We start from the raw sequence: 17459 nt of genomic DNA on the forward strand, positions 1-17459 counted from the left end.
CTTATTTCCATTTCAAGTCCAGCTACCTCACTGTTACTCGTGTGCTCTCTAGAGAAGTTACAGAAAACAGGCAGGAGATCTTTGCAGTTATTGCACACGACAGCTTTTGAGCGCAAGCAAAAGTGTAAGGAAAATCTGTAATTCCTTTAAATGTCTGTGGAACATGTCATTGTTAATAAGAATGTTTGAAAAGAACTTTTATAAGTTTGCATCAGTTATAAATCTAAAATTGAATTCTCTAGATTTTTAATTGACAATTAATCCAACTTTTGCCATTTTCAGCAACTGGAAGTTGTACAAAAGGATTGAAAAAGATAACTTCTTTCTTTCTCTGTACCAAATTCCTACTGAAACCAAGTTCCCAACTATTTATTCTGTCTACATCTCCCTCTGACCTAGTCTCCACTCTGTGGATTCCCTGACTAAAATAATTTGCCGGTTAATTCATGTTTAGTTTCCATTGGGTTTAATGCAGCGGAGAGCGGTGCAAGCCAGGCGGACGTGAGGTCAAGGCAGAGAGGCAGTTGGGAAGGTCAGTGAGTGCTATTTAAGTACTTACCTCGAAGCCAGCGGGTCCTTTTTGCAGCGGAGTGCTATTTAAGTAGGTGTATTCTCAGCCCCAGGTCCTAGGCGGTAGGGCCTCCCTCCCACCCTCCTCCTCTAACCTAATTAAGAGTCCACAGACTCACAGCAAACACACAAGGGCTGAGGGAAGTGCCTGGTGAGTAAAGTGCGAGTTTTCGGTGAAGAGGCTCAGTGAGGAGATTACGCCACTGTTGAAGAGGGTGAGACATGACTGCCAAGCTGATTCAGTGTGCTGCATGCATGATGTGGGAGGTCAGGGACACTGATGATGTTTCTGGCTCCTATAGCTGTGGTAAGTGTGTACACATTCAGCTTCTGAAGGAGGTTGTTGCAACACTGAAGAAAGAACTAGAAGACCTCAGGCTCATCCGAGAGAATGAGAATTTTCTGGACAGGACCTTCAGCAAGGTCACGATACCGAGGATACCTGAAGAGAGAAGGGGAATATCGATGACAAAGGAAGACGTGAATGAAGTACAAGAGACCCCAGGGGAAGCACCTATTGTAAACAGGCTGACTGTCTTGGAAACTGCCAAGACAGACAACACTGCCAGTCCGCGAGGTGGACAGGTCTGCAAGTCAAAAATTGTTGTAGAGGCAGAGCCGAGAAGTCAGACATCACGGAGAGGTGTGGTAATAGGGGACTCCACTGTGAGAGGGACTGACAGGGGTTTCTGCGGCAACAGGCGAGATTTGAGGATGGTGTGTTGCCTTCCTGGTGCCAGGATTCAGGACGTCACTGATAGAGTGCAGAGAATCCTCGAGGGTGAAGGTGAAGATCCAGAGGTGCTGGTGCATGTCGGCACAAATGACTTTGGGAAGAAAAGGAGGAGCATTCTACAGCGGGACTTCAGAGAACTCGGAAGAAGGCTGAAAAGCAGGACTTCCAGGGTGGTTATCTCTGGTTTCCTTCCAGTTCCTCGGGTTGGAGAGGGCAGGAACAGAGAGATAATGGACCTGAACGTGTGGCTGAGGGACTGGTGTCGGAAGCAAGGATTTAAATTCTTGGATCACTGGGGTATGTTTTGGGGTAAGAATAAATTGTACAGGAGGGACAGTTTGCATCTTAATAATCGGGGGACCAGCTTTCTGGCAGGCAGGTTTGCCACTGCAACACAGTGTGTTTAAACTAATTAATGGAGGGGAGGGGCCAAACTGGAAATTTAAGAATGAAGTTAAAGGGAAAGTGAGAATAAGAGAGGTTAAGAAGGACAACAGAATCAACAGAGCAGAAAACTCAAGAAGGGATCGTACAGTATGGCCAAGTGAAATAAGGATTGATAGGAAGGGTGAGGGGAGAAGCAAATTAAAAATATTGTATATGAATGCACGAAGCATAAGAAATAAGGTGGATGAGCTTGAGGCTCAGTTGGGAGTTGGCTAGTATGATGTTGTGGGGATAACTGAGACGTGGCTTCAAGTGGACAGGGCCTGGCAAATGAATATTCAAGGGTATACGTGCTATCGAAAGGACAGACTGGTGGGCGGAGGGGGTGGGGTAGCCCTGTTGGTGAGGAATGATATTCGGTCCCTTGCGAGGGGGAACATAGAGTCAGGAGATGAAGAGTCAGTATGGATAGAGCTGAGAAATTCTAAGGGTAGAAAAACCCTAATGGGAGTTATCTACAGGCCCCCAAACAGTAGTCAGGAGGTAGGGTGCAGGTTGAATCAAGAGTTGAAATTGGCCTGTCACAAAGGTATCACTACAGTTGTTACGGGAGATTTCAACATACGGGTAGACTGGGAGAATCAGGATGGTACTGGACCCCAAGAAAGGGAGTTTGTAGAGTGCCTCTGAGATAGATTCTTAGAACAGCTTGTACTGGAGCCTACTAGAGAGGAGGCAATTCTGGATCTGGTGTTGTGCAATGAACCGGATTTGATCAGGGCCCTCAAAGTAAAGGAGCCATTAGGAGATAGTGACCATAATATGATAAGTTTTAATCTGCAGTTTGAGGGGGAGAGGGAGAATCGGAAGTGTCAGTATTGCAGTTGAATAAAGGGAACTGTGGAGCTATGAGGGAGGAGCTGGCCAAAGTTCAATGGTACAAGACCCTCGCAGGGATGGCAGTGGAACAACAATGGCAGGTATTTCTGGATATAATGCAGAAGGTGCAGGATCAGTTCATACCAAAGAGGAAGAAAGATCCTAATGGGAGGCAGGGGCGGCCATGGCTGACGAGGGAAGCTAAGGACTGTATAAAGATAAAAGAGAAGAAGTATAACATAGCAAAGATGAGTGGGAAGCTGGAGGACTGGGCAGCTTTTAAAGAGCAACAGCGGATAACTAAAAAGGCAATACACAGAGAAAAAATGAGCTATGAAGGAAAACTGGCCAAAAATATAAAGGAGGATAGTAAAAGCTTTTTTAGGTATGTGAAAAGAAAAAAAATGATTACGACTAAAATTGGGCCCTTGAAGTCAGAAACGGGTGAATTTATTACAGGGAACAAGGAAATGGCAGATGAGTTGAATAGGTACTTTGGATCTGTCTTCACTAGGGAAGACACAAGCAATCTCCCAGATGCAGTAGTGGCTGGAGGACCGAGGGTAATGGACGAACTGAAGGATATTTATATTAGGCAGGAAATGGTGTTGGATAGACTGTTAAGTCTGAAGGCTGATAAGTTCCCGGGACCAGATGGTCGGCATCCCAGGGCACTTAAGGAGGTGGCTCTAGAAATTGTGGACGTGTTGGTAATTATTTTCCAAGGTTCTATAGATTCAGGATCAGTTCCTGCGGATTGGAGGGTGGCAAATGTTGTCCCACTTTTCAAGAAAGGAGGGAGAGAGAAAACAGGAAATTACAGACCGGTTAGCCTGATGTCAATGGTGGGAAAGATGCTGGAGTCAATTATAAAAGATGAAATTACGATTCATTTGGATAGCAGTAACAGAATAGGTCAGAGTCAGCATGGATTTACAAAGGGGAAATCGTGTTTGACAAATCTTCTGGAATTTTTTGAGGATGTATCTATGAAGATGGATAAGGGAGAGCCAGTGGATGTAGTGTACCTGGGCTTTCAGAAAGCCTTTGATAAAGTCCCGCATAGGAGATTGGTGAACAAAATTAGGGCACATGGTATCGGGGGAAAAATACTGAGTTGGATTGAAAATTGGCTGGCTGACAGGAAGCAAAGAGTAGTGATAAACGGGTCCCTTTCGGAATGGCAGGCAGTGACCAGTGGGGTACCACAAGGTTCGGTGCTGGGACCGCAGCTGTTTACGATATATATTAATGATATAGACGAAGGCATTAGAAGTAATATTAGCAAATTTGCTGATGACACAAAGTTGGGTGGCAGTGTGAAATGTGAAGAGGATGTTATTAGAATACAGGGTGACTTGGACAGGCTAGGTGAGTGGACGGATGCATGGCATATGTAGTTAAATGTGGATTAATGTGTGGTTATACACTTTGGTGGCAAGAACAGGAAGGCAGATTACTATCTCAATGGAGTCAAGTTAGGTAAAGGGGAAGCACGAGATCTAGGTGTTCTTGTACATCAGTCAATGAAAGCAAGCATGCAGGTACAGCAGGTAGTGAAGAAAGCTAATAGCATGCTGGCCTTCATAACAAGAGGAATTGAGAATAGGAGCAAAGAAGTCCTTCTGCAGCTGTACAGGGCCCTGGTGAGACCGCACCTGGAGTATTATGTGCAGTTTTGGTCTCCCAATTTGAGGAAGGACATACTTGCTATTGAGGGAGTGCAGTGTAGGTTCAGAAGGTCAATTCCCGGAATGGCGGGACTATCATATGTTGAAAGATTGGAGCGACTGGGCTTGTATACTCTTGAGTTTAGAAGGATGAGAGGGGATCTGATTGAGGCGTATAAGATTTCTAAGGGATTGGACACTGTGGAGGCAGTAAGCATGTTTCCGCTGATGGGTGAGTCCAGGACCGGAGGACACAGTTTAAAAATAAGGGGTAGGCCATTTAGAACAGAGTTGAGGAAAAACTTCTTCACCCAGAGAATGGTGGATGTATGGAATGCTCTGCCCAAGAAGGCAGTGGAGGCCAACTCTCTGGATGCTTTCAAGAAAGAGATAGACAGAGCTCTTAAAGATAGTGGAATCAAGGGTTATGGGGATAAGGCAGGAACAGGATACTGATTGTGGACGATCAGCCATGATCATAATGAATGGTGGTGCTGGCTCGAAGGGCCGAATGGCCTACTCCAGCACCTATTGTCTATTGTCTTAATCTGTATGAAACTAAAAGTTATGAAACATGAACTCTTCCAATTTTTTTTGGGAGTCTTCAGCAATTTTGGTTTACAGTTGCCCCTTGGGGATTGTAATACATGATTACAACGCCAATGCCATTTTTGGTCTAATTAGCAAGAGGAATGAATGTCATTTCCAACACTTTTAAAGAGGAACTCAATTACAACTATTCAGAACAGTGGGATCTGTCTGAGGAAAAACTTGGATCAGCAACCCTATCAGAAACTCGAACAATGTGATTGAGGACAAATAAGGCCAAGCTCAATGTGCCATGGTGGGGTATGTCCAACAACTGTGAAGCAGAGTGCAGCATGAGGGAAGAGACTGACCAAACCCCTAAGCAAGATACTGACAGAAAATTTGATAATGGTTGACTGCTCCTTTGTTAGTTACGCCTGGCATAACTTGCCAAATTTTATACTCACTGTAGGACAAGTCTGTAATTCGTGCGTGGAACTGAAAGACTTAGGTAAGTTTCTAAATGAATATTTTGCATCAGTGTTCATCAGCGAGAGGGACAAAGTAGATATGGAAATCAGGGAGAAGGATACTTAAGTAAATTAGCATTGACAGAGAGGAGGTTCTGAGTGGTCTGGCAGGCTTAAAAATAGATAAGTCTCTAGGACCAGATAAAATGTACTCCAGGCTGTGGAGTGAGGCAGTGGTGGGACTATCAGGGATGTTGGGAATAATTTTTGATTTCTTTCTGGGCCAGAGGAGGGGTGTCAGGGGATCAGGGGACATCAAATGTGGCTCCATTATTCAAGAAGGGAGTAAGGGATAAACCAAGAATCTAAAGGCCAGTCAGTCTAACCTTAGTGATAGAGAAACTATTGAAAGCAATTCTCATGGACAAAATTAATCTGCACTTGGAGAGGCAGGGATCAATCAAAAACATGGCTTTGTAAAGGGGAAGTCATGTCTGACTAACTTGATTGAATTTTTTTAAAGATGTAACCAGGTGTGTAGATGAGGGCAATACATTTGATGTAGTCTACTTGAATTTCAGCAAATAAACAGAAATAAATGTTTTTTTTCACATATTCGCTCTTTAAGTGTTTGCCATTGCCTAACCACCGTCATTCGTTTCAATAACATTTCCCAAGCAATCATAGCCAACTCATGCCTCATACAATCATAGTTTCTGTTATTAAGATTCAGGACACTAAGCTCTGAATCAACCACCTCATTCTCTATCTTGATGAAGAATTCTTTCTTATTATGGTCACTTATCCCAAAGGGTACACTCACATAAATTCACCATTCTCATTGCATAATACCCAGTCTAAATTGGCTGTTCTCTAGTTGATTCCTCAACATGTTGGTCCAAAGAACCATCCCTGCACACTCTGAGATTGCCTCCTCTGTGGTATTGTGACTAATTTGATTTGCCCAATCTACATGAAGATTAAAGTTACACATGTCTACAGATGTTCCTTTACAGGGTACATCTATGACTTCCTGTTAATGCCATTCCCATCATCACAACTATAGTCTGGTAATCTACATATCACTCCCAATAATATTTTTGCCCCTTGGTATTTCTCAATTCTATCCACATAGATTCTATATCGGCCGAGCTAATACCTCAAGAATGTGTTTATATCCTCTTTAAACAGTATTGCAATTCCATCCACTTTTCCTTTTCTTCTGTTTTTCTTAAATACCAAAGACATGACAGATGTTCAGTTCCCATGTCTGGTCACCAGGAATGTCTCTGTAATCTAATCATACCATACCCATTTCGATCTATTTGTGATATTATTTAATCCACTTTATTGTGAATACCCCATGTGTTCAGACACAAGGCATTTAGGCTTGTCTTTTTTACTTTTCTTGTCCCATTCTCACTTTTTGTAGTATGGCCTTGTTTGATTCTGTCTCTTGAATCCTTTGCCTATCACTCTTCTTATTTTTCCTGCTGCTTTTTCGTTCTTGACATGATTCCCTTTCCTGTGACCCCTTGGATAGATTTCCATGCCCTATCAATTTTGGTTAAGCGAATATTCCGCCTAAGATATCAGTCCCAGTCCTGACCAGGTGTAATCCATTCAGCTTGTACTGGGCTAACTTCCCCCAGATCCACTCACAATGTCCCATTATCTGAAACTGTCTCCCACACATCATCTTCTTAGTCATGCGCTCACCTTTTTATCCTGCTATTTCTATTCTGACTAGACCAATGCTTTGTTATTCCCTATATTCTGCATTTCAGATCTTATCCCTATTTTGATGTATGCCTTTGGTACTAATGTGCATCGCGACCATCGGTTTTTCACTCTTCCCCTGCAAGATGTCCTGTAGCTGCTCTGAGACATCCTTGAATCTAGCACTAGAAAAGCAACATATCATCCTGGAATCCCAACTGCCTCCTCAGCAACACCTACCTATTCCCTTTAGATTTGAATCCCCTCTGGCTATTGCATTTCAACACTTTTTTTCTTCTTCTGTGCAGCAGAGTCAATTGTGGTGCCATGAATTTGCCTGCTGCTGTTTTCCCCTGATAAGTCATTCCCCACAAGGGTATCCAAAGCATTAAGAAAAAACAAATGCTGGGAATCCGACACAAAACCAGAAATTACTGGAATAACTCAAGCAGATCTGTCAGCATGTGCGAAGACGAAACCGCGTCAACTTTTCAGGCCCAGTGATCCTTCTTCAGAACTAATTGTACCTAGGAAAAGGTTGGTATACATGCCTCAGAACTGAGGGAAAGAGTAACTGATAGGTAGAGAAGGGTCACCTTTTCCGAGCTACAATCAGTTGTGAAGAACAGTCACTGAACCTGAAACATTACTCTCTTTTCACAGATGCTGGGAGACACACGGAGTTTTTCCAGCGATTTCCAAAGTGGTATATCTGTTTCTAAATCACCCTGGCAGCAATACATAGCGCACAGTATCATTTGCTGAGCACAATTAGTGATTTCAATTGCACCACGATGCTCAGAATGTTCAGGTCCACATCAGTAGCAGCAATCTCCCTTGCATCACTGATTTGAACAAATGGTAAGTGTTGTAGTGAGGCCCTGTAGCAGAGCCACATTGAGCTTAATGTTGGTCAGGTCTCAATCAGATGTAAATCGTAAGCTTCTGCTTGAGAGAACAAAAGGATTCTTCACAAGTCTTGAACATACATTCCAAACAATTCCTTCAGGATTCTCTGATTTCCTCAGCAAATTGGAGAATTGGGTGACCAACTGTGCCTAATATAGGCAACAACATGCTGGCGTAACCCAGTGGACCCAGAAGCCCCCACAGTTCTTGCTCCAACTTAGACTGGGACCACTCCCTTACTGCTCAGATTTTCTCATCATCAGAAGTAATACCTTCCTTGGTAATGAGGTGCCTGAGGTACCATATCTTTGTCCAGAAAAGTTGGCACTTCTCCGATTTAACTTTCTAATTAAACTATGACAAGCAAGCCAAGACTTTCAGTATTAGAATTAGGTTTATTGCCACGTGCACTCAAATACAGGGGTTCATGAGTACAGCAAAAAATGTACAAAGTTGCCATTTCTGGAGCTATCTTAGGTACGCAATCTTAGGTATAAATAAGAAAAATGACAAAATAAAGGTAAAAGCTCAGCATTACAGTCCTTATAAAGTGAAGTACAAAGATACCTAGGTACAACACCTGAGGCATAAATTATAAAATTTAAGAAGTAAGGATAAATGTTCAGCGTGACAGTGTTTCTAAAGCAGGGAGTCTACACTGGGCTACCCCGAGGCCGGGAGTCCATCAAGTCCATCCTCACTGGGTTTCCTGGAGACTGGGAGTACCTGGCTCTGATCACACTGACGCCTGGAGTCCCACTCCAAGAAAACCACAACACTGCCTCCTTAAAGGGTCTTCTTGAATATCAAACTAGAGATGAATATGTCGTACATATACAGATTACTAGACAATAAGGTCACCAAAAGCTTTATTTATCCCACATGTTTGAACCCAAATGACATTCTCCCTGTCAGAACATGGGAACAAAAGTAGGCCATTCAGCTCCTTGTGCCTGTTTTTTTCCCCTCTATTCATTTGCAGGATGTGGGCGTCGCTGGCTGGCCAGCATTTCTTGCTCATCCCTATTTGACCTTGAGAAGGTGGTGGCAAGCTGCCTTCTTGAACCGCTGCAGTCCTCCTTCCGTAGGTTGACCCACAATGCTATTCAGGAGGGAATTCCAGGATTTTGACCCAGCAACAGTAAAGGAACGACAATAAATTTCCAAGTCAGGATGGTGATTGGTTTGGAGGGGACTTTGGAGATGGTGGTGTTCTCAAATGTCTGCTGCCCTTGTCCTTCTAGATGGGAGTGGTCATGTGTTTGGAAAGTGCTGCCTGAGGATCTTTGGTGAATTTCTGCAGCGCATCTTGTAGATAGTACTTACTGCTGCTACTGATTGTCAGTGGTGGAGGGAGAGGATGCTTCTGGATATAGTGTCCATCAAGCAGGTTGCTTTGTCCTGGATGGTGTCAAGTTTCTTGAGTATTGTTGGGGCTGCACTCATCCAGGCAAGTGGGGAGTATTCCATCCCACTCCTGACTTGTGCCTTGCAGATGGCGGACAGGCTTTGAGGAGTCAGAAAGTGAGTTACTCACAGCAGTATTCTAAGCAATTCCACCATTCAATGAGACATTGGCTGATCTGTGACCTAACTCCATTTACCTGCCTTTGGCTCAATCCCTTAATTCCTTTGCTTAATATAAAAAAAATCCTTGGCAGATTTGAAATTAACAACTAATGTGGCATCAACAGCCATTTGTGGATGAGAATTCCAAACCTCTACTACCCTTTATTTGTAGAAGTGCTTTGACATCTCTCCTGAATGACCTGCCTCTAATTCTCAGACTATGGCCCCAATTCAAAAATCCTCAACCAGTGGAAATGATACGTCTATCCTGCCTTTTACTGTTAAAAGCTTTAAAATTATAATCAGATCACCACTTAGCCTTCTAAATTCCAGTGAAAACAGGCCAAATTTGTATAATCTCTCCTCACGACTTGAAGTATTTGCAACGTTTCCCTGTCTGGAATGGCATCTTTTCAATGTCGTGTTCAACAATGGGTAGCTGGTCATATTAGCAGGTCAAATCAAGACCACAGTAATACTTTGCAACTTTGAGCACTTGCAAGACTTCTTCAGTCCTAGACAGAGGATAAGCATTGTTATGACTCTTTGCATTTCATGCCTATTTATCAAAACAGATCCTTGGTTTTCTATCTTTCTTTCCGATGAGACCTGTGAGGAGGCATATGGAAGACACCTCATTCAAAGACGTCTGCAGGTAAACCTGGATTTTCTCCCAGCAATAGAGTGAGTTCCGCCAGTACAAAACCTTTCCTGGAAAGTCGTCTTTCGTCACAGTCCTGGGGTTACCAGGTCACAATATCAAATGTCATCATCATATTTATTGTAAGTTATTCATTACACAGAAAAAGTAGAAACAAGCTGCTTCCTTTGGATCTCCTTCAATTTGCAATGTCCATTTTGAAATAGAGAGAAATGTCTTCCCTCAGTCAATCCCCTGTCCATGACTATGGAAGGTTTAAGAAAATCAGAGATCTGCATGGCTACTCTACCTTTTTCTCCCATGGTGAAAAGGATGATTCTCAGAGTTATACCAAGTAGGATCCCTGCAATATTATGCTTGATATTATACCAAGGCCTGGTGCCAACCAGTTGGAGACAGCTGGCATGAACCTTCAAAAATAGTGATGGCACGGGTGGATAAAGAAAATAGCCTGATCTCCTCCTAATTGCACTGTTCTATGTCCCATACCAGCTGATAGACCTCGAGACCATGTGTAAGGTCAGATTCCCGAGCCCCAACTACTGAGGGCCAAACACAGATAAGAGGGACTGGTTTAAATTCTAAAAGAACTATGCATGCTGTAAATCAGAGACAAAAGTAGAAATTGCTAGAAAAGCTCCACAGGCCTGGCAGCATCTGTGGACAGAAATCAGAGTGAACGTTCTGGGTCAAGTGACCATTTCTCAGAAGTAGTTTAGTTTGAGAAACTTGGTTAGCATGGATGAATTGGACCGAAGGGCCTGTGTCTGTGCTCCATGACTTGATGATTCTATACTGCTCACAGCTTACACTGCTGGAAGTCATGGCACAACTGTTTGAGCTATCTCTGGGCCACACTTGCCCATCATCACCATGTGCTGCTTGCAATCCATTCAATTGCAACTGAGATAACCGATCTCCAACAACCACAACTATCATTTTTGGTGTCAGGTATAACTCCAATCAGTGGAGAGCCTTCCCCCCAATTCCCATTCAGTCCTGTTTTGTCAGGGCTTCTTGATGCAGTACTTGGTCAAATATGGCCAAAATATCAAGGCCAGTCAGTCTTATCTCACCTCCTGAGTTCAGCTCTTTTGTCCCTGCTTATACCAAGGCTGAAATGAGGTCAGGAATTAAGCATTAGCTTAAACTGAGCAATATCAAACACGCTATTATTGAACAAGTGCTGCTTGATAGCATTGTCAACAACACCTTCCATCACTTTCCATCCCTTTGCTGATGACCAAGAGGAGAGTGATGGAACATTGATTGTTTGAATTTGTCCTTCTTCCTATCAGCAGGACTTAGATCTGATCCATTCTTTCTGGGATTACCTAGTTCTCTATGTCAGATGCTGCTTATGTTGTAGATTTACAAGTTTGTCACCTCATTCATGCAGACCATAGCTAGCCTTCCCTATTTTTTAATTGAACCAGACTTATTTTAGGCTTCAATGTAATGGTAGATTGTGAGATATGCTGTGCTATGAGGTTATAGATTATGGTTGAATACAATTCTGCTGCTGATAGCCGCCAGTGCTTCATGTATGCCTGGCGTTGAGTTGTTAATAGCCTGAAGTTGATCCCATTCAGCATGATGACAGAGGCACAAAATACAATGGATGGTATCTTCACTGTGAAAACCAGACTGTGCCTCCACAAGGACTGTGTAGTAGTTGCTGTTGCTGATATTGTTATTGACAAATGCTTCTCCAACAGGACAACTAGTGAGGATGAGATCAAGTGGCTTCTTCTCCCTTGTAGACCATCTCACTACCTGCTTCAGGGTCCGTTTTGTCCTTTAGGACTCAACCAGCTCAGTCAGTATTTAGTGTTACCAAACCATTCTTGGTGATGGATATTGCCATCTCCCATACAGAGTACATTCTAAGCCTTTCAACCTCAGTGCTTCCAAGTGGTGTTCAATGTGAGGAGTATTGATTTATCAACTGAGAGAGGAAAGGTGATAACCTGCAGATGGTTTTTGTGCTCATACTTGGCCTGATAGTATGAGACTTCATGACGTGTGGAGTATAGTCATGGGCAGAGTTACAGAGTCCAAATACCAATACAACAAATATTCAAGTGTCTTCTTTTGTAGTTTTGCTCGTAACTTCTGGCTGTGATCTCATTCATATTTGAGGTGGACACTTGGTAGTTGCATTGCTTGGATGAAATGCACATGTTCTTGAGTTGCCTCTGAAATGAATGTTTAAGAAATCATAAGCTGCTGTGGATTTCACCAGTAATGGGGGTGGCTAGTGGTATCCCATCCTTGAAGCATAATTTCCTATGTCATTAGGCAGCCTTTGTGAAGGAGCAGAGGAATCTTGAAAGCATTTTCCTAATGCTTGACAGTGTAGGTGATTGACCAGCCAGTCCTTCAGGTGGGGCATTGGCCATGCTTTCTTAATGGTCTAGGTCATATTCAGAATGAGCTGACCTAATACTATTTGAAAGGCTCTGCAGAGCTTCCCAAAGAAGGCTATGATGTAGCATATCTGGCTGCTAGCCTAATCCACAACCTGTCTGCCATATTCCCATCAGAAAGATTGCAGATATCCACTGTCAAGCATCTCAGTGCTTACTCCTGCAGGAAGTTCACTGATTTAGGTAGAATCTATTATTCAATACACTGAACATGTCTGATGGATAGAGGAGGTATGGTGATCCAATTGGTCTTTTCATCATCTGAGTTTCTCAGGGTTTTTCAATAGCAGGAACCACGAAGGAAGACAAAATAGTTCAAGTGGCACACTACATTGACCTACCAACAGCATTACAGACGCATAACAGGAATTCCAAAGTCAAAAAATTATGCAGAGAAATATTTGAAGACAAAGCATTAAATTTACCAGTGTATGAAAGACAGTCTTTTCAAATGGTATTTGGAAAATAATGCATACGTACAATATCATTATACCAGGGTAATGACCTTGACAAGACTTTTTAGAGCTTCATTAAAACACAGCAAGACCCATAAAATTCTCTCCTAAAATAAAAACACAACAGCCAAAGCAATCAATAATCTAACATCATGTCAGTTCATGCCAGTAACAAATGTTTCCCAGATCTCTTGAGCATCGGTACAATTTAAAGCTACGAAAAAAGTGACGAACAGAATATGTTTTAGAAGTTTCAAAGAGACTGTAATGCTGATTCAAAAGAAACTTTCTGATCTTTGGGGCTGAACAGAAAGCAACATATTTACCATTTAAAAAATGACAAGTAAGCGTTTTCTTAAAATGGGTTAAACCTTAAAACAAATGAATTTACTAAACTGGAGAGTGAAGACAGAAGCTCACACACCACAAGACCTTGAAGAGAGTTAATCATTCATCCTTTCAAGATAAAAATGCAACATTTATGCATCTCCCAACAGTTTATTGATGATTCCCAGCACACCCTCCTTCTTCTTATCCCATTGGGTGGCAAGAGGAGACCTTTCCATCTGACAAATGACTAGATGAAGATGGCAGAGGTGGTCACTACTTATGGGGTCAGCTTTTACATTCTGCAAAGGTGTGTCAGGATGTTAGTTGTCAATTTGCTTACAGAACTATTAGAGAGTTTTCATGTGGTCTGCCTGGGAGAAAAAGAAGTGGATTATGGATTTAGCCATTTATAATGTAACTAAAGGAGTTGGAGCACCCTCTAAAGCTCTTGGGGATTGTGACATGATGGATGGGAACGTTACCTGGAGGGGAGCAATGTTGCGATGTGTGATACAGAGCGCCAGAGATAATGGCTAATCATCTTAGGGGTTAATCCATCCAAGAACACTCCATTCTCTCATTGTCTTCACAGGAGAAGTGAGCCTATAGTGCCCAAAAAATGCTGAGGAAAGGGGAACTGTGGTGAACTTAGCAGATGAAGATGGAGGAGGTCATCCTGGCCCTGACCAATCAACAAGAAGATGGTAGAGGAGAGATTGGTGTGTGTGTGTGTGTGTGTGTGTGTATGCATGGCATAATGGATGAAGATTACCACATCTGTGTCATTTGTCATATGTTTCATGCCTGCCCTTTCTTGGTATTGGTCTTCATTGTTGAATTGTTGAGTTACATTCATCCACCTTAATCCTTCAGTACTTGGCAGGTCCAAGAGACATGGTTTGAGGAATTTCCATTAACACCTGAGAAAGTGGAAATAAACACAATTCTAATTCAGAACAATGCCCAATTCTGCTTTAGTTTCAGCTCTATTTTTTATTTGTTCTTCACCTCACCCACTTCAATAGTTGTGCTGTGTCTGACCAGGAACTTTTTCTCTGCTGACCCAGACACACATCTGTAGCAGCAAAGCATTATTTAAAGTGAAAATCTTAATCATCTAAACTAGTCAAATATAATCATATTAGATTTATTGCAGGTGCACTTTTCCATGTCAAATTTATAAAATACAAAAAGAATAAACTAATCTGCACAACTATGCTTTCATGGGTTTTCTGTGATGTTTGGAACTACAAAAATACTCCAAAATATTTGTATCATTCATTCCTAAGATTGATTCATGTTTAAAAATGAACCGATTGAAATTAGAACATAAGATGTCAAAAGACAAAGGAGCAGAAGTAAGCCATTCAGCCCATTGAGCTCACTCTGTTATTTAATGAGGTCAGGGCTGATGTGATAATTAACTCCACTAACCTACCTTTTCTCCAGATCCCTGATTCCCATATTGATTTAAAATATGTCTATCTCAGCCTTGGAAATAATTAATGGCCCAACCTCTACAGCCCTTTGCTGTAAAGAATTCCATACATTCATTATTGTCTGAGAGAAGAAAATCCTCCTGATCTCTACTGTATCAGATGTCCCTTGCTCTGAAGTTAATCTCTCTGGCCCTAGACTCTCCCATGTGGGAAACAACTTCTCTACATTACAGGTTTCAGCAAAGGCTTGTAGCTTGGGTTGTGGGTGAGGTTGTTGACTTGCTTTCTGAGCTGGCTTGTTTCCATTCAGAAGTTTTGGCACCTTACTAGGTAACATCATCAGTGGATCCTCCGATGAAGCGATGTTATTCTACTCTGCTTGGAATTTATACTGTCTGGTCCGTTATGGTGAATACTGTCATTTCCGGTTTTGATCTGTATGTATTTGTATAGGGGGCCCAATTCTATGTGTTTGTCGATTGCATTACGCGTGGCAAACCATGCCTTTAGGAATTCCCGTGCGTGTCTATGTTTGGTTTGTGCTACGGAAGTTACCTTGTCCCAGTTAATCTGATGGCCTTCGTTGTCTGCATGTACCGATATTAAGGAAAGTTCATTGCGTCGTTTTGCTGCTAGCCGACGTCCGTGAATTCTGATGGCTAGTTTCCTTCCTGTCTGTCCGTTGTAATGCTTGTGACAGTCATTGCATGGTATTTTGTAAACTATGTTGGTGCTACATTTGTGGGAATGGGTGCTTTAATGCTGTTTTCTAAAACCAAGACACAGGCTACAGGAGACACTCACCAAACTAGTCCACCACAAAGTCAAGGACAACAACAAACTGATGAACGTAAAGTTGGGGTGAAAGATGTTGGGATGTGGATGAACTGTTCGAGTTCCTCGTGGAAGCACAAGGCAGTCATAAATGTAACCTGGACCACCTGTTCACCTGGACCATCTCTGATACCTCCCTTTCCTTCCTGGACCTCTCTGTCTCCATCTCTGGCAACCAGCTGGAAACGAATATTCATTTCAAGCCCATGGACTCCCACAGCTACCAAGAATACACGTTCTCCCACCCACCGTCCTGCAAAAGTGCCATCCCCGTTCCCAATTCTTTCGCCTCCGCTGCATCTGCTCCCAGGATGAGGTATTCCACTCCCGCACATCTCCGATGTCCTTGTTTTTCAAGGACCGCAACCTCCCCCCTCAGTGGTCGAGAACGCCCTCGACCGTGTCTCACGCATTTCCCGGAACTCATCCCTCACACCCACTACCCGCAATAACAACCAACACAGAATCCGCCTCATCCTCACGTACCACCCCACCAACCTCCGGATCCAATGCATCATCCTCTGACACTTCTGCCATCTGCAATCTGACCCACCACCAAAGACAATTTTCCCTCCACACCCTTGTCTGCTTTCTGGAGGAAACAATCTCTCCGTGACTCCCCTGTCTGCTCCACACTCTCCTCCAGCCCCACCTCCCCCGGCACTTTTCCTTGCAACCGCAGGAAGTGCTACACTTGCCCCCACACTTCCCCCCTCACCCCCATCCCAGGCCCCAAGAAGACTTTCCACATCAAGCAGGTGTTCACCTGCACATCTAGTAATGTGGTATATTGTATCCGCTGTTCCCGTTGTGGCCTCCTCTACATTGGGGAAACCAAACGGAGGCTGGGGGACTGCTTTGCAGAACACCTACACTCGGTTCGCAATAAACAACTGCACCTCCCAGTCATGAACCATTTCAACACCCCCTCCCATTCCCCAAATGACAGGAAAATCCTGGGCCTCCTGCCACCCAAAGGTTGCAGGAACAGCACCTCATATTTTGCTTGGGAACCCTGCAGCCCAATGCTATCAATGTAGACTACACAAGCTTCAAAATCTCCCCTCCCCCAGCCACATCCCGAAACCAGCCCAGCGTGCCCTGCCTCCCTAACCTGTCCTTCCTCCTAACCTGTTCTTCCTCCCACCTAAACCCTCCTCCCACCTCAAGCCCCACCCCCATCTGTTTCGAACGAGCCTCATCTCACCCCCTTGACCTATTCATCCTCCCTGGACAGACCTATCCCGTCCCTAACTCCCCACCTACACTCACCTTCACTGGCTCTAACCCCACCTCTTTGACCTGTCTGTCTCCTCTCACCCTATCTTCTTGTCTATCCATCTTCGATCCGCCTCCCCCCTCTCCCTACTTATTTCAGAACCCCCTTCCCCTCCCGCATTTCTGAAAAAGGGTCGAGGCCCGAAACGTCAGCTTCCCTACGCCTCTGATGCTGCTTGGCCTGTTGTGTTCATCCAGCTCTACACCTTGTTATCTCAGATTCTCCAGCATTTGCAGTTCCTACTATCTCTGAAACATCCCCCTCAGGCCCATTGTCTCCCTACCGGGCACACCTACACATAAACTGGTCAATGACCTACAACAGAGACTGAAACACCTGGTTGATGGATCACCTCATTCCATCCACTCAGCCCAAGAATTCCTCAATACCGTAAAGAACATAAAAATCAGCAATGATGAGATTATGGTATCCTTTGATGCCACAGCATTATTCATATCAATTGACATCCCACTAGCCAAAGAAACACTCTACATTACTAGAGGAAGCAGGAACGCAGACCAGCAGCTCCACTAGCGATGACAACATACTCAAACTACTAGACTTGTTCCTCACCACACTCTTTTCCTTTAATAGT

At 43.4% G+C, this 17459-nt stretch overlaps 1 protein-coding gene across 3 annotated transcripts; it reads left to right on the forward strand.

The window, feature by feature from the left end:
- Positions 1–596: 596 nt before the first annotated feature.
- LOC132209920 (uncharacterized) lies at positions 597–14187 on the forward strand. Of its 3 annotated transcripts, XM_059648255.1 has the most exons (3): positions 597–1603; positions 10013–10092; positions 13905–14187. In XM_059648255.1, the coding sequence occupies exons 1-3, from the start codon at positions 793–795 to the stop codon at positions 13911–13913; spliced, it is 900 nt and encodes a 299-aa protein (XP_059504238.1). In that variant the 5' UTR covers positions 597–792; the 3' UTR covers positions 13914–14187. The 3 variants fall into 3 exon arrangements, with proteins under 3 accessions (XP_059504238.1, XP_059504239.1, XP_059504241.1); XM_059648256.1 differs by lacking the exon at positions 10013–10092 and having other exon boundaries at positions 597–1615; XM_059648258.1 differs by lacking the exon at positions 10013–10092.
- The last annotated feature ends 3272 nt before the right edge of the window (positions 14188–17459 follow it).

Source organism: Stegostoma tigrinum, chromosome 8 (genome assembly GCF_030684315.1).
Source record: "Stegostoma tigrinum isolate sSteTig4 chromosome 8, sSteTig4.hap1, whole genome shotgun sequence".
Taxonomy (NCBI): Eukaryota; Metazoa; Chordata; class Chondrichthyes; order Orectolobiformes; family Stegostomatidae; genus Stegostoma; species Stegostoma tigrinum.